The following is a 22477-nucleotide window of genomic DNA, read 5'->3' as shown; positions in this document are numbered from 1 at the left end:
AAATTTACATATAAATATGTATGTGAGTATATACATACTTACAAATTAACTATACAGAACATATGAAGAAAGATGTTACCTACATCCAGAGAAGGAACTGATGAACAGAATTATGTACAGAATAAATTTACATATATATGTATATACATACATACACACAGAAACATATACCTATATATACATATACACGTACACCTAATGGTAGTTATTTCTTGGTCAGTGGGGGAGGGAAAGGAAAAAAAGAAAAAGGAAATTTACATGATAACTTTATTATATATTTTAAAAGAATAGCAAGTTATACATAATAAATAAATTTGCAAATACAATCATTTTTTATGATACTATGTATGGAAATATTTGTTTTATTCCATGAATTAAAAATAAATAAAGAGACCGTACCTGGAAAGCATAGCTGTGGCAAAGCATTCAGATCCACACCATTTGGAATGCTAACATCTTCCACATCAAGTACTTTCTGAACTTCTTGGGGACTTTTCCAATTTTCAATTCTGAGCTTGTCTCTTTTTTTTCTGAAAGATCGTCTTCTGGTTTTATTCAGATTAGTACAATTGGCACTAGTTGTTGAACTGTCTTCTTTACTAATGAACGGAGGCACAAAAACAGAGAGGACCTCAGGCTCAAGAGGAAGAAGTTTTTTTATTCCCTTCTTTTGGGCAATCTAAAAAAAAAAAATAAAAGAAATAAAAGTGTGAATTTTTTTTGTATGGTACTTTACTACTTGGCCTATAGTTCCTCAAAATTTACAGAATCATAAATAACCATGGAGCCATCTAGTCCAACTCTTTCATAATTTACAAAAAAATATGATCATCCCTCTTTGATAGCCATGGCTCTATATTTCTCATCCTTCTAGTGACTCAATGCCTTTAGAAGATTATCTGTAGTAAATGCTTTCCACTTCCTCCCCTCTCATTCTCTTCTATAATCAGACTTCCAAACTCATTATTCAACCAAAATGGCTCTCTCCAAAATTTCCTAAACCCAATGTTCTTTTAAAATCATCATACTTCCTGAACTCTGCAGTATTTGAAACTTCTTCTAGATGTTCTCTCTTCTCTGGATTTGTATTCTTTGTCTTCTTTGTTGGACTTCATCCAAGTCACACCTATTAACTACCTGTGTCTCCCAAGGCTTTGCTCTGGGCTTTATATTATTTCAGTTGGTGATCTCATCAGCTCCCATGAGTTCAATTCTTACTTCTATGAATTTAATTCCTAAATCTATCTAGCTCTAGTTTCTCTTCTTAGCTATAAACACATCATCACCAAGAGCCTCTTAGAAAGCTCCAACTGGATGTAGCATAGACATTTCAAATTCAACATATTCAAAACAGAACTCATTATCACTCTCCCTAAACTCTGCCTTTTTTGAACTTCCCTATCTTCCAGTCTCACTTCTTAGAATCATCTTTGACTCTTCATTCTCACTCACTTTGGGTACCTCTCGCCAAATCTTGCTATCTGAACAAATCTTTCTATCTGAACAAATTATCTCATAAATGTCCTGCTCTCTACTCACACAACTCTAGTTCAGTCTTAATTACCTCATTAGCTCTCACTTGGATTATTGCAATAAGTTTTAAGTTGGTCCTCCTACTACCTTAACCTCTCTCTACTTCAATCCATCTTTTGCTCAATTGCTAAAATGATTTCCTAAAATATAGGTCCCACTGTGTCATCTCTGCCATTTCAGTGAGCTCAAGTGGTTCCCTATTACGTCTAGAAACAAATCCATTTAATAAATTCAATGATGTATATCTTTTGCTAGCTATTACTACTAATGAAGTGATATATGTTTGTTTTAAAAAACACTTCTATAGATTCTTCAAGTGTTTATCTTGTGTGCCATTTTCCTTCTCCTTTGTAAAAAGGCATTGCAATTCTTTCCAAGTCATCTTAAGTCCTACTTTCATTCATATTTGGTGTATTTTTATTGGTGGGGGGGGGGAGAGGGGGCTGGGGCACTAGGTAAAATAGTGGATGGAGTTATGAGCCAGGAATCTGGATGAATCCTCTTCCTGATTTCATTTTTATTTTTTATTTTTAAAGCTTTTTATTTTCAAAACATATGCACAGATAATTTGACATCATTGACCCTTCATTACTTTGTATTTCAGATTTTCTCCTTCTTCCCCCCACCCCCTCCCTTAGATGGCAAGCAATCCAACATATGTCAAATATGTTAAAATATGTTAAATCCAATATGTATAAACATTTCCATACTTCTCTTGCTGCACAAGAAAAATCAGATTAAAAAAAAGAAAGTAAATGAATAAGAAAACAAAATGCAAGTGAATAACAACAAAAAAAGAGAGAATGCTATGTTGTGATCCACATTCAGTTCCTACAATTCTCTCTCTGGGTGTAGATGACTCTCTTCATCACAAGATCATTGGAACTGGCATCAATCATCTCGTTTTTTGAAAGCATCATGTTCATCAGAATTGATCATCGTATAATACTGCCTTTGCCATGTACAATGATCTTCTGATTCTGCTCATTTCACTTAGCATCAGTTCATGTAAGTCTCTCTAGGCGTCTCTAAAATTATCTTCCTGATCATTTCTTATACAGCAATAATATCCCATAACATTCATATACCATAACTTATTTAGCCATTCTCCAACTGATGGGCATCCACTAAGTTTCCAGTTTCTTGCCATTACGAAAAGGGTCACCACAAACATTTTTGCACATATGGGTCCCTTTCCTTCCTTTAAAATCTCTTTGAGATATAGGCCCAATAGAAACACTGCTGGTTCAAAGGGTATGCACAGTTTGATGCTTTTTGAACATAGTTCCAAATTGCTCTCCAGAATGGATGGATCCATTCACAGTTCCACCAACAATGTATTAGTGTCCCAGTTTCCCCACATCCCCTCCAACATTATCTTTTCCTGTCATCTTAGCTAATCTGAGAGGTATGTAGTGGTATCTCAGAGTTATCTTAATTTGCATTTCTCTAATCAATAATAATTTAGAGCACCTTTTCATGTGATTAGAAATGGTTTTAATTTCTTCATCTGAAAATTGTCTGTTCATATCCTTTGACAATTTATCAATTGGAGAATGGCTTGAATTCTTATAAATTTGAGTCAATTCATTATATATTTTAGAAATGAGGCCTTTATCAGAACCCTTAAATGTAAAAATGATTTCCTAATTTATTGCTTCCCTTCTAATCTTGTCAGCATTAATTTTGTTTGTACAAAAACTTTTTAACTTAATATAATCAAAATTATCTATCTGGTGTTCAATTATAAGTTTCAGTTTAGTTCAGACACAAATTCCTTCCTTCTCCACAGATCTGAGAGGTAAACTATCCTATATTCTAATTTGCTTATAATATCATTTTTTATGTCTAAATCTTGAAATTATTTAGATCTTATCTTGGTATGTGGTATTAGATGTGGGCCAAGCACTAATTTCTTCCATACTAGTTTCCAATTTTTCCAGCAGTTTTTGTCAAATAGTGAGTTCTTATCCCAAAAGTTAGAGGCTTTGGGTTTGTCAAACACTAGATTGCTCTAGTTATTGACTATATTGCCCTGTGATCCTAACCTATTCCATTGATCAACTACTCTATTTCTTAGTCAGTACCAAATGGTTTTGATGACTGCTGCTTTATAATATAGTTTTAGGTCTGGCACAGCTAGGCCATCTGCTATTAGCATTCCCCCTCCCATTAATTCCCTTGAAATTCTTGACCTTTTGTTCTTCCAGATGAAGTGTGTTTTTATTTTTTCTAGATCTGTAAAATAATTTCTTGGGAGTTTGATTGATATGGCACTGAATAAGTTGATTAATTTAGGTAGTATTGTCATTTTTATTATATTTGCTCAGCTTACCCATGAGTACTGATTAAATTACATCTCTGTGTAGAAAATGTTTTGTAGTTGTGTTCATATAGTTCCTGACTTTCCTGTGGCAGATAAATTCCTAAATATTTTATACTATCGACAGTTATTTTGAATGGAATTTCTCTGTATCTCTTGTTGCTGGATTTTGTTAGTGATTTATGCTGATGATTTATGTGGATTTATTTTATATCCTGCAACTTTGCTAAAGTTGTGAATTGTTTGTAGTTATTGTTTAGTTGATTCTCTAGGGTTCTCTGAGTATACCATCATATCATCTGCAAAGAGTGATAATTTAGTTTCCTCATGATCTACTCTAATTCCTTTCATCTTTTTTTCTTCTCATTGCCAAAGCTAACATTTCTAATACAATATTGAATAGTATTGGTGATAGTAGGCAGCCTTGTTTCACTCCTGATCTTATTGAGAATGGTTCTAATTTGTCCCCATTATATATGATGCTTGCTGATGGTTTTACTGATCATTTTAAGGAAAAGTTCATTTATTCCTAAAATCTATAGTGTTTTTAATAGGAATGGGTGTTGGATTTTATCAAATGCTTTTTCTGCATCTATTGAGATAACCATATGATTTTTGTTAGTTTGATTACTGATAAAGTCAATTATGTTAATAGTTTTCCTAATATTGAACCAGCCCTGCATTTCTGCTATAAATCCTACTCAGTCATAGTGTATTATCCTGGGGATGATTTTCTCTAATCTCATTGCTAATATTTTATTTAAGATTTTGCATTGCCAGGCATGTACTAGATGCTAGAGATAATACAAGGAAAGTAGCAAAACTGATTCTACCCTCAAAAAAAAAAAAGTATTTTGCTGATGTGTGGGATGGCTGCTAGATGCCCCCTTACCCAAATTGACTTCTCAGAGACATCTTCAGATACAAAGAGGAAGCATTTATTCAGCCCTTGCAAGGAGAGGCCCAAACACGCTTGGGCAGACATAGAGCCTCTCAGATCCCATTTCCCAGCATGTGCCTGGTCTAGTGAGCCAGAAGTAGTGAGTCTGGTTGAATAGCAAAAGACCCAAGTCTTTTCAATGGATGGACTAAAAAGAAATTAACCATTATTGACCAATGGTCAGTAATACTGTCTGCTTCTTGTGGGTCAAGTCCTACTTCCTGCCACTTCCTGAAGCTTGGACCCAGATTCTTGCCCTCCACATCCCTGGGAATTATGTGATAGGCCTGCAAGTCTAAGGCCCATCCCACTCCATCTCTTAGACTTTCTGAGAAATTTCCACCTGTCCCATTCACTGAGGAGATATAACATGGACACAGTTAAGTAAATATAACCTGTGTTTAAAAAAAAAAAAAAGGAAGAAGATTCATTTATTAGGAAAAATGGTCTATAATTTTCACCCTACCTGATTTAGCTATCAGCACCATATCTATATCATAAAAGGAATTTGATAGGACTCCTTCATTCCCTATTTTTTTCAAATAGTTTATATAGTATTGGAATTATTTGTTCTTTGAATGTTTGGTAGAATTAACATGTAATACATCTTGCTGTGGAGATTTTTTCTTAGGGAGTTGATTAATAGCTTGTTCTATTTCTTTTTCTAAAATGGGACTATTTAAATAATTTATTTCCACTTTGGTTAACTTGGGCAATCTATATTTTTGTAGATATTCCTTCATTTCATTTAGATTATCAAATTTATTGGCATATAGTTGGCAAAATAACTCCTAATTATTGCTCTAATTTCCTCTTCATTGGTGTAAAGTTCTTTGTTTCTTTCTTTTTCTTTCCTCTTCTTTTCTCTTTTTTTGCTGAGTGGCGTTAAGTGACTTGCCCAGAGTCACACAGCTAGGAAGTGTTAAGTGTCTGAGGTCAAATTTGAACTCAGGTCCTCCTGACTTCAGTTCTGGTGCTCTACTCAGTGCCACCTACCTGCCTGTCCCTTTTTATTTTTGAGACTAAACAATTTGATTTTCTTCTTTCCTTTTTCTAATCAAATTAACTAAAGATTTATCTATTTTGTTGGTTTTCTCATAAAACCAACTCAGTTTTATTTATTAATTCAATAGTTTTCTTATTTTCAATTTTATTAATCTCCCCTTTTATTTTCAGAATGTCAAATTTGGTATTTAATTGAGGGTTTTTAATTTGTTTTTCTTCTAGCTTTTTTACTTATAAGCCCAATTCATTGATTGTCTCTTTCTCTATTTTATTCAAGTAAGCATCTAGAAATATAAATTTTCCCCTTATCATCACATTGGCTGCATCCCAATTTTGGTATGTTGTCTCATTATTGTCATTCTCTTGAATGAAATTGTTGATTGTGTCTATGGTTCATTGTTTCACCCATTTATTCTTTAAAATTAGATTATTTAATTTCCAATTAATTTTTGGTCTATTTTCTCCTGGCCTTATATTGCATGTGATTTTTAAGCATCATGATCCGAAAAAAAATGCATTTATTATTTCTGCCTTTCTGCATTTGATTCTGCAATGATATCATTGAATATCATCTTTTTCCCTGGAAGATAATGCTCATTTTAGCTGGAGAGCTTATTCTTGGCTGTAATACAAATTCCTTTGCCTTTCAGAATATCAGATTCTGCATTGATTGAGGTTTTTAATGCCCTAATACATGGTCAATTTTTATATAGGTGCCTTGAACCACTGAGAAAAAAGTAAGCTCCTTTCTGTCTCCATTCAATTTTCTCCAAAGATCTATCATACCTAACTTTTGTAACATTTTGTTTATCTCCTTAACTTCTTTCTTATTTATTTTGTGATTCAATTTATCTAGTTCTGAGACAGCAAGGCTGAGATCCCCCACTAGTAGAGTTTTGCTATCTATTTCTTCTTGCACCTCTCAACTTCTCCTCTAGGAATTTGTTATGCTACACCACTTGATGCATATATCTTTAGTATTGATATTGCTTTATTATCTATGGTACCCTTTAGTAAAATATAGTTTCCTTCCTTATCTCTTTTAATTAGATATATCTTTGCTTTTACTTGATCTGAGATCAGAATTGCTACCCCCACTTTTTTTTAACTTCACCTAAGCATAATAGATTCTGCTCCAGCCCTTTATCTTCACTTTGTATGTATCTCTATGCTTTAAATGTGTGTCTCGTAAACAACATATTATAACATTCTGACTTTTAAACCAGTCTGCTATCTGCTTGCATTTTCTGGGAGAGTTCATCCCATTCAAATTCACAGTTAAAATAACTAATTCTGCATTTCCTGCCATCTTATTTACCCTAAGTTATACTTTTCTCTTTCCTTTCCCCCTTCCCTTTTCCCTAGTATTTTGTTTTTGATGACCATCTCTCTCAACCAGCCCTTCCCTTTAGAGCCCCTCCCCCTCTTTTAAAACCTTTTTCCTAATACTTGTTTTCCCTTCTATTAGTCTTTCCCTTTCTTTCCCCTTTTCCCTTCCACTTCCCTATAAGGTAAGACAAATTTCTCTGTGAAATCAAATGTTTGATAGCCTCCCTTTGAGTCAAATCTGATGAGAATAAGATTCACAGAATACCAATCCTCCCTCCCTTCTTTCTCTCAATTATAATAGATCTTCTTTGCTTCTTCATGAGATGTAATTTTCCTTACTTTACCTCCTTTTCCCTCTTTTTCCAATACAATCCCCTCTCTATGTCTAGTTTCTTTTTCATATTATCATAATAAAATCAAATTATACCCACACTCTCTAAATATACCCATAACAGAAATATAGTTCTCAAGAGTTCTTTTCTTTTTGCCTTTGTATATTTTTCTTGAGTTCTGTGTTTGGAGAACAAATTTTTTGTTCACTTCTGGTCTTTTCATTAGAAATGGGTGAAATTTACTTATAGCATTGAATGTCATCTTCTTCCCTGGAAGATAATGCTAATTTTAGCTGGAGAGCTTATTCTTGACTGTAATACAAGTTCCTTTACCTTTCAAAATATCAGATTCCAGCCTTTAAGGTAAAAGCTGCTAGGTCCCAGGTAATCCTAATTGTGGCTCCTCAGTACTTAAATTGTTTCTTTCTGGCTCCTTGCAATATCTTTTCCTTGACACCAAGGAACTATCACACATAGTTCTGAAATTTAGCCATGATATTCCTTGGGGATTTAATTTTGGGGCTCTTTCAGGAGGTGATCGGTGAATTCTTTCAATGGCTATTTTACCTTCTGATTCTAAGATATCAGGGCAGTTTTCCTTTATGATTTCCTATAAGATAATGTTTAGGTTCTTTTTTTTTTATTATTATGGCTTTCAGGAAGTCCAATAATTCTTAGATTGTTTCTCCTAGATCTATTTTCCATGTCAGTTCTGTTTCCTAGGAGGTATTTCATACTTTCTTCTATTTTTTCATTTTTTTTTTTTTGTTTTTGTTTGACTGTTCTTGAAGTCTTATTGAATCATTCACTTCCATCTGTTCAATTCTAATTTTTAGTGTATTATTTTCTTCAGTTACCTTTTTTAGCTCCTTTTGTATTTGGTCAATTGAATTGTTTTGTTCATTGTAATTTTTTTTCCATTTCACAAATTTTGTTTTTCAGTGAATTGGTACCTTTTCCATATCTATTTTGTAGGGCATTATATGCTTTTTCCATTCCTTCTTGCAATGATCTCATTTCCTTTCTCCATTTTTCTTCTAACTCTTTTTAAAGATCCTTTATGCAATCTTCCAAGAAAGCCTTGTGAAATGGGGATCAGCTCATATCTCGCTTTGGGGCTTCATCTGGAATTGCTTTGTGTTTAGAAACCTCAGGATTTGAAATCTGTTCTCTCTCTCCATTAAAGCTGTCTATAGTGAGAATTCTTTTTGTTTTTTTTTTTTGTTCATCATTTCCTTTGAAAGACTTGAAGTCTACTCTTTAAGGAAAGGAGTGACAATTGCTTTAGTTTGCCATGGGGCTGTTCTTCTGGTTGACTTCCAGTGTTGGGTAATCATGGCTAGGTCCCCACAGTCTTACAGGGGTCAGTGGTTTACAATTTGCCTTTTGTAGCAAATCTGCCAAACAACCTGCTTGCAACCAGGGCAGAATAGCCTAAGAGGCTCACAGAAGATCCCCAGGTGTGTGGAAGCTGCAATATTCTGACTCCTTGCCCCAGCTTCTTGCCCTAGTCTCCCTGTGCTGCAAGTCTGGGCTCAGCTGACCTGTCCCCCAATCCGTTTGAACCAGAACTGTTCTGAAGTTCTTCCAAGGTATCTTCTTCTGGAGTCTTTGACTCCAAAACCAGTTTAAAGACTTAATCTACCATTGGTTTGAGGGAAGGTCAGAGGAGGTCACAGAAAGTGGTGTCTGCTCTCCACCATCTCGCCTCTTCCTGAATTCAAATCTGGCCTCAGACACTTTCTAATTATGTTATCCTGTGCAAATCATTTAATCCAATTTGCCTCAATATCTTTATCTGTAAAATGACATGGAGAAGGAAATGGAAAACCATTTCAATATCTTTACTAAGAAAATCCTAAATGGGGTCATGAAGAGTTGGACATAACTAAAATGAATGAAAAATAACATTTCTGTTAAGATGCTTTCCAAATTTGCTACAGTCTGTTTTATGATCTGAAAGTATGCTATAGTACCATAATAGAGTATAATGTCCTGACTAGCTCTCTAGAGAACCTCAGGATCAGCCCATGTCCTTAGTCTTAATGGAGGAATGAAAGAGGCAAGAGGGCCACCATGAGGCTGGTCAAAAATGGAGTCTGGGTCTGAAGTCTGGAGCCTGAAGTCTTCTCTGTGTCTGTGGCTGAGAGAGCCTTCTGTGGCTAAGACTCCCTTAAATACCTCAGTATGATTACATCACTATAACACACTGAGCACAAGCAACCATTACATCACCATAGACTACCATTATGTCACATTAAGTAGGTGCTTAACTATAATGACCATGCTGACCTAGATTCAAGTACACTTTTTCAGAGTTCCAGCCCTCTACAACAGAATATTAAAATAGTATAAGTGTCAATTGATTAAATGTGTTTTTCCCATTCAGCTTTGGTTTCAGTAATACTATTTTTTCTTTTATATTTCTTGGCTCAAACTGTATGGTTTAGATGAGATACATTCGTTTATTAGATATTGCTTGCATTTACTATTTCAATACAATATCTGGATTCAAAAAAGTATAAAATTTTCAGTCTTAGCTTTCTTTGGCAAACATCAAGAATTTTACAGTTAACTAATCTAAAAGATATTTTGATATCACTGGAAGAAAATTCCATATTTTTTTTGGTGAAGCCATACAGCTTGATGGCATCCATGCATATGAAATGATTAATAAAGTGGCTTGGTTTAATTTCCTCTTAAATTTGAAACCTTAGGGTTCTATTTACAAGAAATAACAATGGACTTAAAATAAGGAAGAACCATACCTTTAAATCATTTTCTTGAAAGATGCCATGTTTGAATATCGGTAGTATGTTTTAAACAGTTTTGCATTGCCAACAATAATTTTAATGTTCTCATTATATTTTGGCCCATTCTGTATATTTGCAGAACATGAACAAAAGTACTGAAGTAAAACAAATTTTTTTTGCAATAATCAACAAAGGTAGTTTAATATTCCTATAATTTCTGCTAACATGATCAATAAGGATTATATCACTATTAAATTATTCTCTATATACCTATGATCTTTTTGTTCTAGTTCACTTGTGTCCTACTCTTTATGACTCTGTGGTCAATGCTGTCCATGAGGTTTTCTTGGCAAGGATAGTGAAGTGTTTTACTACTTTCTTCAATAGATTAGGAAAAAAAGAAGTTAAATGACCTGCCCAGCCAGAGTCACACAGCTAGTGAGGATCTGAGGCCATATTTGAATGCAAGTCTTTTTGACTCCAGACTCAATGCTCCACCCACTAACCCAGCTAGCTGCCTTCTAGTCAAACAGGTTTTTGACTTGCCCAGTCACATAGATAGTAAGTCTCTGAGGCTATTTGAACTCAAGCCCAGTACTCTATCCATTCAGCCATTTATTTGCCCGGGGATCTTTTTGCTCCTTGGTCAATGTGCTGTTTTTTCCTAAGTGTTTAGAGGTTTTAAGTGCTACAAGCTGTTAATGATTTATATAAAATATATAAACATGTAACTGGACTATATTTGGAGAAGTCATTGGCGTTCTTATCTGTTGCTAGTAGATTGGCAATCCTTCCGTTAAAGGGGAAATCAGGTCTGTCTGAGAAGCTGGTAAAGTTCTTTGCTAGAAATTCATCCTATGAATCATTTGCAGCTCAGAGATCCCACCTAGCCCTATCACTTCATAAATTTTCTGGAAAAGTCTGAGTTCCTTTCTTAGATATAAATATTCTAGCCTTCATGAAATTAATGGTATACAATGGTGCCATTGTGGTACACAAATGATACACAAACTTTATATTTCATGTTTGACATAGTTTGCATTATCATTGCATTGGATTTCTTGCAAACATACATATCACCAGAAATGTTCCCAAATCATTTTCTTCAAAGGCTTTTTTTTTCTTTCTACTTATCTACTTACAATTACAGCCTTTGTAGTAAAGATTTCAATTGATATAAAATAAATTTTTTCTTTTTTACATTACTTTAAACTTTTGACTTAAAAAAATTTTACATCAATAAAATTTATACCAATATCCTTCCCCGCTCTTCATTTCACAGAATAATCTCATATAATATTTTTAAAGGGGGGAGGGAATTCTGAGAAGATGGCAGAATAGGTTGGTAAATTTCAAGCTCTCCCAATTTCCTCCATAAACAGAACAAACTTGCACCTCAAGGTGACTATAAATTAGTGGAAAACCAAGAAGACAGGCAGAACATAGGTCTTCCAGGTACAACCCCAGAAGATCTGGAGAAAAGCCCCAGGCTAGAATTTAGACAGCTTAACACCTCCAGCTAGCTCTTCAGCAACATCAAGTGGGGATCCTTCAAACTATCTAGTTGTGGCTGAAGCCTCAGTAGGAACCACAGAAATTCTCGGGGTTTGTTTATGGAGTCTGGGCAGAAAGAGCAAAAATTGCATCTGAGCTACTGAGACACGGCCTTGGGCAAGAAAGAACCAAAACCCAGTGAGAGAAACAAAGCAGAAGCAGCGGACCGGGCACTTGCAAGAGGGTGGAGCTCTTAGTTTGGGATTCCTGATCAGAGTGGAGAGCTAAAGGGAAGCTGGAGGCATCCTCCCCCCCTCCTCCCAATGATTAAAGGTGCTTATAGTAATACCTCTTTTTTTTTTTAAATGAACCAGCAAAGAAGAAAGAACCCCACCACTGAAATACACTATGGGAACAGGAAAGATTGAGATTCATCTTCAGAGGAGGACACTTGAGTTAAAAAAAAAAAAAAAAAAAAAAAAAAAAAAAAAACTTCTACCCCAAAGAGCAATGTGAAATGGCTCCCTGCTCAGAGAGAATTTATAGAACTCGAAAAAGAATTAAAAAAATCAAATGAGAGATCATTGAGGAAAAACTAAAAAAAATTAAAATCATCCAAGAAAAACAAGATTATGGAAAAAAGATAACCAATTAGAAAAGGAGATGCAGAGCCTCAAAAATGAAAATAATTCTTTGAAAATTAGAATAGGACAAAAGGAAGTCAGTAAAGCTATGAACTATAATACCTCAGTTTCCCTGCCTCAGTTTTCCTGAACTGTTCTGCCTCCCTTTCTCTGGTGGCCACTCCTCCCCCCCCCCCTTACCCCATTGGGACTGAGGGAATTGGGGCCTAGAAGCTCTGGTCACTTTCACCTTCCAGTGAATCATAAAACTCCAGATGGCTTATCTCAAATGTTTGGGTATTTCCTGTCTCAGACTTCTTTCTCCTGCTCACCCTCCTTATCTTGACCCCCAATATGTCAGAACTAAATTATCGTCCTTTCCAGGAATTTCCACTCACTCAGTGCTCTGCCCCCTCCCACCTTCCCTTTTCCCTGATAGCAAGAGCCCTATAAAAGTTTCTGGAATTACTTGCTGTTTGCTGGATGCTTTGAGACAAGAGTCCCATCCAGCCAGCTGGCTTTGCTAGTCAAATTCTCGACTATTAAAATATTAAAAATCTAATCTCTGTCTTGCCTCAGTTTTTCCTGCATTACAGAGTGAGCAAGAAATAACAAAACAAATTATAAAGAATGAAACAATAAAAGAGACTTCTATTCTATTCTCATAAGAAAAACAACAGATCTGGAGAACAGATCAGGAAGAAAAAATATAAGAATAATTGGACTACCAGAAAATTGTGACCAAAAAGAGAACCTTGATACAAAAATGCACAAAATAATCCTAGAAAATTGTCTTGGGATGATAGAACATGAGGGGAAAGTAGAAATTGAAAAAACCCAACAATCAATACCTCAAAAAGATCCTTTGTGGAAAACACATAGAAATATTATTACCAAATTTCAAAACACCTGAATCAAAGAGAAAATTTTTTTAAGAAACAAGAAAAAACAATTCAACTACATTGCAGCTACAATTAGAATTATACAAGACTAATCAGTAGCTACAATAAAAAAAAAAAACCCACGGGTTTTGAAATCACATCTACAGACAAGCAAAATAACTAGGTCTCTAGCCAAAAATATCATATCCAACAAAATTACTTATAATTCTAAATGACAAAAAACAGACATTCAACAAACTTGCAGATTTTTAGGACTTTCTATCAACCAAACCCGAACTTAAAAGAAAATTTAACTTTACATGGGAATGTATACTTTGTATACATTGTATATATGTATATTTGAGATTTACATCAACAATAGGGTAAGATCAAAAGAAACTGCCAAAGTAAATACAAAAGTTACAATCATGTAAACAAATGATGTGCACAGGAAGAATAGACACAAAGGCTTTTGGGGGAGAGGGGGTCTCTTAGTTCTGAAAATTTACTCATATCAGGAATGGGTTCAATAGAAAACATTACATATATCCCATATAGGGTATAGCACCCTTCAAAATCTATAAAGAAATAAGGGGGGAAGGGATAGCTGGATGGGAAAGCAAAGAATGAGGGAAGAAGACAAGGAAGGGGTCACTGGGTGGTAGGTTAAGTAATAGTAAGCTAAGTTATGGAGCAGGATTTAAGGAGTCAGCAGGGATGTGGGGTATGTGTGTGTGTGAGTGTATGTATATAAATATATATCTACATATGTATACTTAAATATATCTTTTTTTAATTGTAGCTTGCTTGAGTTTAATGGGGGGATAAAAGGGAGAATGTGGTGTCTATGTATATATCTACATATGTATACATAGATATATCCTTTTTTAACTATTGCCTGCTTGGGGATGATGAGGGTATGAAAGGGAGAAAAAAGAAGAAAGTAAAAAAAAAAAGTGTAAACCAGAGAACAAAAGAATGATTTACAAGGAAGTAAAGAAGAGACATATAAATATAAAATATAACTATATTCTGATATATATATACTTTAAAAAATTGATATTTGTTATTTGATATCTTGAATCCACCCAGATGTTCTGCTGGGCACATGATAATGTTTTCTTTTGTTTCATTTTGTTTTGTATTGCTTTTGTTTTTCTTATTCTGCTTCTTCAAATAAAATAAATTTGGGGAAAAAAGGAAAAATATTTTTAAAGGAAAAAAGGTCTAAAAGAAAAAAAATTGGCAAAACTGAGCAATACATAGAAATAGCACCTCTCTCTCTTTCTCTCTTTGTGTGTGTGTGTGTGTGTGTGTGTGTGTGTGTGTGTGTGTGTGTGTGTGTATTTAATATTCCATATCCATGGACCTCCTATCTTTGCAAAGAAGTATGATGGTTCTCATATTGATTCAAATCTAGCCTCAGACACTTACTAATCATATGACTCTGGATTGTTTGATTGCCCAGTAAAGTTCAGCAGTGTTTATACCAGTTTCGTGATAACATGGTTGCATGGGTTCTGGATAATGCAAGATGCTCTTGCACTGGGAAAAGTGGAGTGAAACAGGGCTGTGTGCTTGTTCCTATGCCTTTTTTTAAAAAAGCATTATTTTTTCAGAGATGTTGTGCAATGTTATGGGCCAGAACTTGAAACAAGGTGCTAAGGGAATTCACACCTTTAAGAGAGTTCACACATCAGTTCACACATCAGAGTTCACACCTTTAGAGAGCATATAAAAGCTCCCACAAGCACTAGAGACTTAGGAAGATTCACAAATTAGGATTCAGTGGAGGAGATTTACAAGTCACAGCTCCCAAAATTCCACTCTTGGAGAAGGAGTCAATTAGAGGAGGAGCCCATGAGAGGAGGCAAGATAGATTCATTCCAACTTTCACTTTTGTCCTGGGTGGGGACATTCGGAAGAAGAGAGGCTGAAGCTGGAAGAGGCAAAGGACTAGCAGCAGGAGCTCTTGGAACCAAGGAGAGAGATAGGCCTCAAAGAAAGCTAACTGGGCTATTTTGGAAGAGACAATAAAGGATTGGACTTTAACTCCTGGCTGCATTTGAGGTGATTATTACTTTGAACTGAAACTAAGGCTGCCTCCAGAAGCTCCCCAAGAAATCTGCTCCCAGAGAATGATTATGTATTAGAGAAGAGAACATTACATTACACCTTCATTGAGGATGAAAATGGCATCAAGGTCGGCTGCTGCACAGACAGTAAATTATTTAACTTTGAAAAGGCTACAAGTCAAGACTAAAGTAGAAGAAGAGTTGGTGCATGATTTTTGTTTGCAGATGACTGTGCGATCACTGGAGTTTCTGAGGCTGGATGCAGCAAATTATGAATTGATTCTCTACTGCTTAAGCTAATTTTGGCCTTACAATTAACATCAAGAAAACACGGGTTCTCTATCAGCCAACACCATACCATCCACACATGGAACCATTTGGAAAAATATTGAATGCTGATCACTTTGGCAGTATACTTTCAAGTGATTATATAAATGATAAGGTTACCACAGATATTGCCACAGTTAGCTCAGTGCTTTTTGTGTATGTGTTTTAAAATTATAGCTTTATCTTTCTCTCTCTCTTTTTTTTTTCCTGAGGCAACTGGGGTTAAGTTACTTACCCCTATAGTTACACAGCCAGGAAGTGTTAAGTGTCTGAGACCACATTTGAACTCAGGATCTTCTGACTTCAGGGCTGGTACTCTATCCATTGTACTATCTAGCTGCTCCTAGCTTTTTATTTTTCAAAATAAATAGGAAGCTAGTTTTCAACATTCACTCTTGCAAAACTTTGCATTCTAAATTTTTCTCCCTCCCTTCCCCCTACTCCTTTCCTCAAATGGCAAGTAATTCAATATATGTTAAACATGTGCAATTCTTCTATACATATTTCCACAATTATCATGCTACACGCATACACACATACACAAATACACATACACGCACAACAGATCAAAAAGGGGAAAATGAGAAAGAAAAAACCAAAAACAAGCAAAGAACAACAAAAATGGTGAAATATGTGTTGTGATCCACACTCAGTCCCTACAATCCCCTTTCTGGCTGTAGATGGGTCTCTCCATCACTACCATTGGAACTGGCCTGAATCATCTCATTATTGAAATGAGCCATGTTGCTCAGAACTGATCATCACATAATCTTGTTGGCATGTACAATGTTCTCTTGGTTTTACCCATTTCACTTTACCTCCATGTTTGAAAGACTCTGAAGGAAAATATGGTAGAGAAGTTGTGCAGACCTCACTGTTGTAGACTTATGAAATCTGGGAAAAAATACTAACAACATGCCTGGAAACTGAATTGCTTCCATTTTAATTGTCTTAGGAAGACTCTGAAGTTCACCTGCAAATAAGACACCAGACACGGAGAGCCTATCTCGAGCTGAACTGCCAGGCATTCAAACTCTACTGCAGGGTACACAACTCCAAAGGGCTGGACACATTCTTTGAATACTAAACGTATATTTGCTTAAAAGTACTCCCACAAGGCAATGCTTCAACACTGGAATTCAGGAGAAGTTATACAAGGACACTCTCAAGGTGGGGTCATGAAGAATTGGATACAACTAACTGATTAAACAACCCCCAACCAAGATAAAATCTCACCTCTTCTCCCCTTTCTAACCCTCTTCACAATTCCTAGTTCATGGATTAATACTAAACACTAAAGAAATGCTGTTGACAGGGTGACTAATTTTAAGAGACTTTTCAATGAGAGTGCATGGTATTCGAAACCTTTTAGCACAGAGAAAAAGCATGAGTTACCAAATTAAGAACAGATATCACTGACAATCTGTTGTAGTGCAGACAACAGGCAATTAGGAAGATTTAGGGGAGGCCAAAAATTGTTGAGAGGACTGATGATGGATGTTAAGATGAGAATGAGATGGCTGATGCAAGAATTCGTTATGCTTGATTAAACATTTTTGTAACAGGTTTTGTGTTTCTTAGGCGCAGCTTTGTGGTACAATGGATAGAGCACAGAGCAGTAAGGGTCTGCAGTAAGGAAGATTTGTGTTCAAATCCAGCCTCAGACTAACTACCTGTGTGACCTTGGATAGGTCACTTAATCCTATTTGCCTCAGTTTCCTTATATGCAAAAGAGCTAGAAAAGGAAATAGCAAAGCACTCCAATATCTTTGCCAAGAAAATTACAACTAGGATCATGAAGATTCAGACATAACTGAAAACAATTGAACAATAATAACACATTTGTGTTTCTTATTTTCTCCATGGTAGGAGAAGGGAATAGAGGAAGGAAAGAATTCAAAACTGAAAAAAAAAAAAATTGAATTAAAAAATGTGAGAGAAATTTGCCTATGAAAGAAGGTAAGTGGGTTAAAGAGATGAAGCAGTTAAAATTTCTAGGAAATTTTTGCATTATAAAAGCAGTGCCTAGTAAACTATTCTAAGCAAATAAATTAATACAATAATTACTTTATATCTTAGTGGTTCAATATATGTACTATGCTTTCATGCCATTAGGGTTATTGTTATATGGAATTCTTTAAATTTAGTCAAGAAATCTTTTCTACTTCTAAAAAAAGCATTTTAAAATATCAAAGTTCATACTTTCACCTCCAGAAAGAAATGACCAATTGGTCTTTTTTTTCTGTCACTAAGAAAGGTCATCAATACATCATTCTTGGAAGCAATCCATTTTAATTGTTGGCTGAAACCAAGAAAGGTCATCAATACATCATTCTTGGAAGTGATCCATTTTAACTGCTGGCTGAAACAACCCTATTCATCAGAAAGCTTGACCTAATTAACTGTAAAATTCTCCTTTCCCTTCTCATACTTATAATTATACATTTCTATATGAATTTTTACCTCACAAAATAATCTCTCCATGTTTACTGAAATTTAAAATATAAATATAAAGGCAACCAACCTCTTCATAATGAAGAGGCAAGAATAACAACATTGTAAAGAGAGACAATCCTTAAAGACTCCAGAATTATCATCAATGCAGCAACCAATCTGGATTCTGGAGTATCAAATCTAGAGTGTAAACAAGGACGGAATATCTCCATGTCTGGCAGTGGTGTGGAATACATGAAGGCCAGAAATATAAGATAAGGTTGGTTCAAGTTCCACTTTGGACACATAGCAATTGTGTGACCCTGGGAAAATCCTTCACTTCTCAAAACTCCAGACAAGTAGTACTCCCAAGGACTCTTAGGATTCCCCAAAACCATTTCAAGAGGTCCTCCAAGTCAAAATTACTTTTATAAAAACACTAAGATGTTATTTGCCTATTAAAATATTCTTCCCTTTTCCAACTTTTGAACCAATGTGAGATTTTCTTCATAACTTCAACTCAAAACAATAAACTGAATGCAGAAATAGATATGAAAATCCAATTCATTCTATTAAGCCAGGCATTAAAGAGATTTGCAAAGATGTTTTTAAAATGCCATGTTTCTCACTATTTTTTTTTGTTTAGAAAAATAGATAACACATTATGAAAAACATATGTTAACATGAAATGGTTTAGTACAATTTAGTTAATTTAATTTAATTAATAAAATATTTTAAAATATTAGTTTTAATTTCCAGTATGATAAATATCAATAGATATAATCAGAAGCATGTTGAAGCCAGATTGTACTGACTCTGAAGAGCCAATTTTAGGCCAAATTTAGGTCTAAGCTATCTATAGCTTAGAAATAGCAAACAACAAATCAGATTTGATTTATTTTTTTTCTTGATTATCTAGATTTATCAAACTTCAGAAAATATCAACAATGCAGATTAAACTTTTTTATGGGGGCATTTGGAGTTAAGTGACTTGACGTGAGTCACATCAGTTAAAGTTAAAAGAATGTCCTGAAACATGTTTTGAATGAGTTCACATGTATAACTGATATCACATTGTTTGTCTTGTCTTCTCAATGGATAAGGGAAGGGCTGGAGGGAGGGAAAGAATTTAGAACTCAAAATTCCTAAAAAGTGAACATTTTAAAAATTGAGTGATTTATTTAAAAAAACAAAAAAAAAAATAGGTCTTAAGTACCTTTCTCCCTCCCCCAAAAGAAAGTCAGTTATTAAACAGTTACTAGCATCCTCCTGGATATCTCACATGAATAAAAGCTTTTTGGAGTGCTCAATAATTTTTATGAATATCAAAGGATCCTTGTAATTTTTAAATCTGGAAACCATATGAGTGTCTAAGACTGTAAGTTGCAGAAAAAGTGTGGCCTTGCAATTAGCTCTATCCCTAGTTCTCAATATCAATGAAACTACTGGATCTATCCCCACTCTTTCCTGCCCCACTTCCGCTGCCCACACACATAGACTTAAGATCTAAGCCAAGCTAAAGAACTTAGAATTTAGATCTTAGAAAACAGTAAAAAAAAAAAAACAGTCAGAGGGGAAAAGTATCAATTTTAGCCTTCTTCTTATTACTTACGAAGTGACATTGAACAAAAGCAATATATCTTTCTCTGTTTTGATTTCCTTACAGGTAATAAGCGAGTGGTAGGACATACTAAGCCAATACTTTATGATGGTAGGGAGTTCTAGCATAGATGAATTCTAGCAGTTCTTAACAAGTCAGAAAGTTTCAGGTCCAAATTAAGTGCCCAGTCTAAATTTAGAAAGAACTGTCACATGGTTTGTTGCAGAATAACGAATTCTTCAACAGAAGCAATTCTTAGAAACTATATAAAGGGGTCTTAATGTATTTAACAGAGACAGTACCTAAACCATGACAATCAAATTGTACACAATTACAATAAAATATCAAAATAAAATATAAGACCAAAAACCAACTGTTTAAGCATAACATTTGTATTACCTAACTCCCAGAGGAATATGATTTGTAAAGTAGGAAAGTTTACAAACATGTAGACAAAAATGTTGTTGAAAACTTTTGAATAATAAAGTGACAAGATCAGTTCTATGAATCAAAAAATGCCTTGCACACTGTAGGGACTCTATAAATAGTTCACTGGAATTTATTTGTAAAATTAAGGACTAATAGAATCATAATTCAAGAGCTGGAAGGTCCCTCCTAGACCAACAAGTCCAACCTATAAATGAAAAAAAAAAATCCCTTCTAAAACAACTTCAACTAGTGGGTTGGTTAGTCATTCAGTTTTTATTTGAAAATTTATTCACTCTCTATTGGATAGTTCTAGTTACAGAGGAAAGAATGATCAAGCTGAAGTCTGAGATCTGTCTTGCTCTGCTATTTATTATCTATGTGATCACTTAACTTCTCTTTCTCAATTTATTTCTTCATTTAGAAAATAAAAGAGGTCTCTTCCAACTTGAATTTTCTAATTTTGTGACTCCAATCATTTGAGAAATTTTTCTGTAAATCAAGCTTAAATCTGCTCCTCTGCAACTTTTATCCAACATTCCTAGTTGTTCTTATTAGAGCCAAGTGGAACAAGATTTCTTCCATGAGATTTTCCCTCCTTTTGCTTTCAGAAAGACTTGAAAAGAAATGAACTGAGGCAAACTGAAGTGAGGAGAACCAAGAGAACACTGTACATAGTAAAAGAAATATTGTGTGAAGATCAACCATCAGTGATTTAGGTAATCTCAGCAATACAATGATCCAAAGGATTCATGATGAAAAAATATCATCCATGTCCACAGAAAGAAGCAATGAAGTCTGAATGTTGATCAAAGCATACAATTTTTCATTTTCTTTTAAAAATATGACTAATATGAAAATATATTTCCTTTCAGTACCTGGTCAAATTAGTACTGTATAATAAGCACTGTTCATGCAAATTGAGTTTGTAATCCACAAATCCTTGTTGTTTAATCATGCTTCCCCCTCTCCTTTTATTTAAGTAACTTTGCTGACTTTGCCATTTCTGTCTTCATCTAAGTCATCAATTTAAAAAAAAAGAAAAGAAAAGGAACAGCCCATGGCCAAGGACAGCCCTGGGACATAACACTAAAGATCTTCCTCCAAGTTGACATTGATATTAATTACTCTTTGGGTAGAGAACTCAAGCAGTTCTGAATCCACCTAACTGTACCATGATTTAGGTCATATTTCTCCATTTTGATCCCAAGGATAGCATGAGAGACTTTGTCAAATATGGCAGCAATGTCTCCAATGAATCAGAGAGATAAGATACCCTGCTGAGCTAAAGAAATTATCCAGAAGAGAGGTGATATGGGCTTGGATTAGGGAGATAAAGAATGGAAACTGAAGGAAAAATAATTATAAGAAAGATATATTTCACTGTGTCAAGGAATACAAGGAATGTTTCAAGCATAAATGATTAAAAGAGTAACAGAAATAATAGTATAGAAGGGGAAAAGAAGTTAGAATCTCTAATTAAATACCTCTAGAATCAGGGAGCGCAATTCTTTAAAAAACTGTTGTGTGACTCAAGACAAGATTCAGTTTTGAAGATATTCACTTCCCCATCAAAATTTTATCTCTTTGGCTTGTTTTTACCCCACTTACAGCTTCTTCTGAGAAATTTCAGTGTATTCCCATTGAATATAGGTATTCAGAGATGTGGATAAGAGTCTCTACCTCCCATGCAAACATTCACAATGCATATCAGACACAGGACAACTTTTTTTTTAAATCAATTCATAGAAAATGTAGGCAATATTTACTTAACTAGTGAGTTTCCCTAGGGATCTCTATAGTTCTCCAGACTCAGTATCACTTCTGACAAAAGGTGATCCACCAGAGAAGGAAATAGCAAACCACTGTAGTATCTTTGCCAAGAAAACCTCTTGAACAGTATTAAAATGAGTATTTTTAAAAGATATAAAAAAATGTGACTGATATATATCTGATATATTACTGGAGAAGAGCATAAGACAACTACAAGTAGCTCCAGTACTAATAAACTGTCTGGGCCAAAACTAAAAAGAAGCTTTTCTGAGGATCTGTCTGGTGATGAAAGGAAAGATAGATGTTATAAAGATAAATATTGCTTAGGAACCTGGAATGTCAGATCTATAAACCAAGAAAACCTGGATATGTTCAAGCTGGATATGGAAAGATTAAACTTTGACATCTTAGGTGTCAGTGAACTTTAAATGGACAGGAATGGGTGAATTTAACTCAGGTGCTACTACATATACTACTGTGAGCAAGAACTTTTAGAAGAAATGACCCTTGTAGTCAATAAAAGGATGAGAAAAGAAGTACAGAAGTATAATTTCAGAAATAACAGAACAATACTTGTTCAAATATAGGTAAAAATTGATCAGTTATGTGAAGACCCATTACAGAGGAAAT

At 34.7% G+C, this 22477-nt stretch overlaps 1 protein-coding gene across 1 annotated transcript in view; it reads right to left on the bottom strand.

The window, feature by feature from the left end:
- The window catches only part of DENND3 (DENN domain containing 3), a 126273-nt gene that overhangs the window by 88443 nt on the left and 15353 nt on the right, over nucleotides 1-22477 (bottom strand). The window contains 1 exon segment of the mRNA XM_051971156.1: nucleotides 400-679. Within this exon segment, the coding sequence (XP_051827116.1) occupies nucleotides 400-679 (280 nt within the window).

The sequence above is a fragment of the Antechinus flavipes genome, chromosome 1 (assembly GCF_016432865.1).
Source record: "Antechinus flavipes isolate AdamAnt ecotype Samford, QLD, Australia chromosome 1, AdamAnt_v2, whole genome shotgun sequence".
NCBI classification, from domain to species: Eukaryota; Metazoa; Chordata; class Mammalia; order Dasyuromorphia; family Dasyuridae; genus Antechinus; species Antechinus flavipes.
The sequence above is the reverse complement of the archived record's forward strand: the minus strand, read 5'-3'. Positions and strand labels throughout refer to the sequence as shown.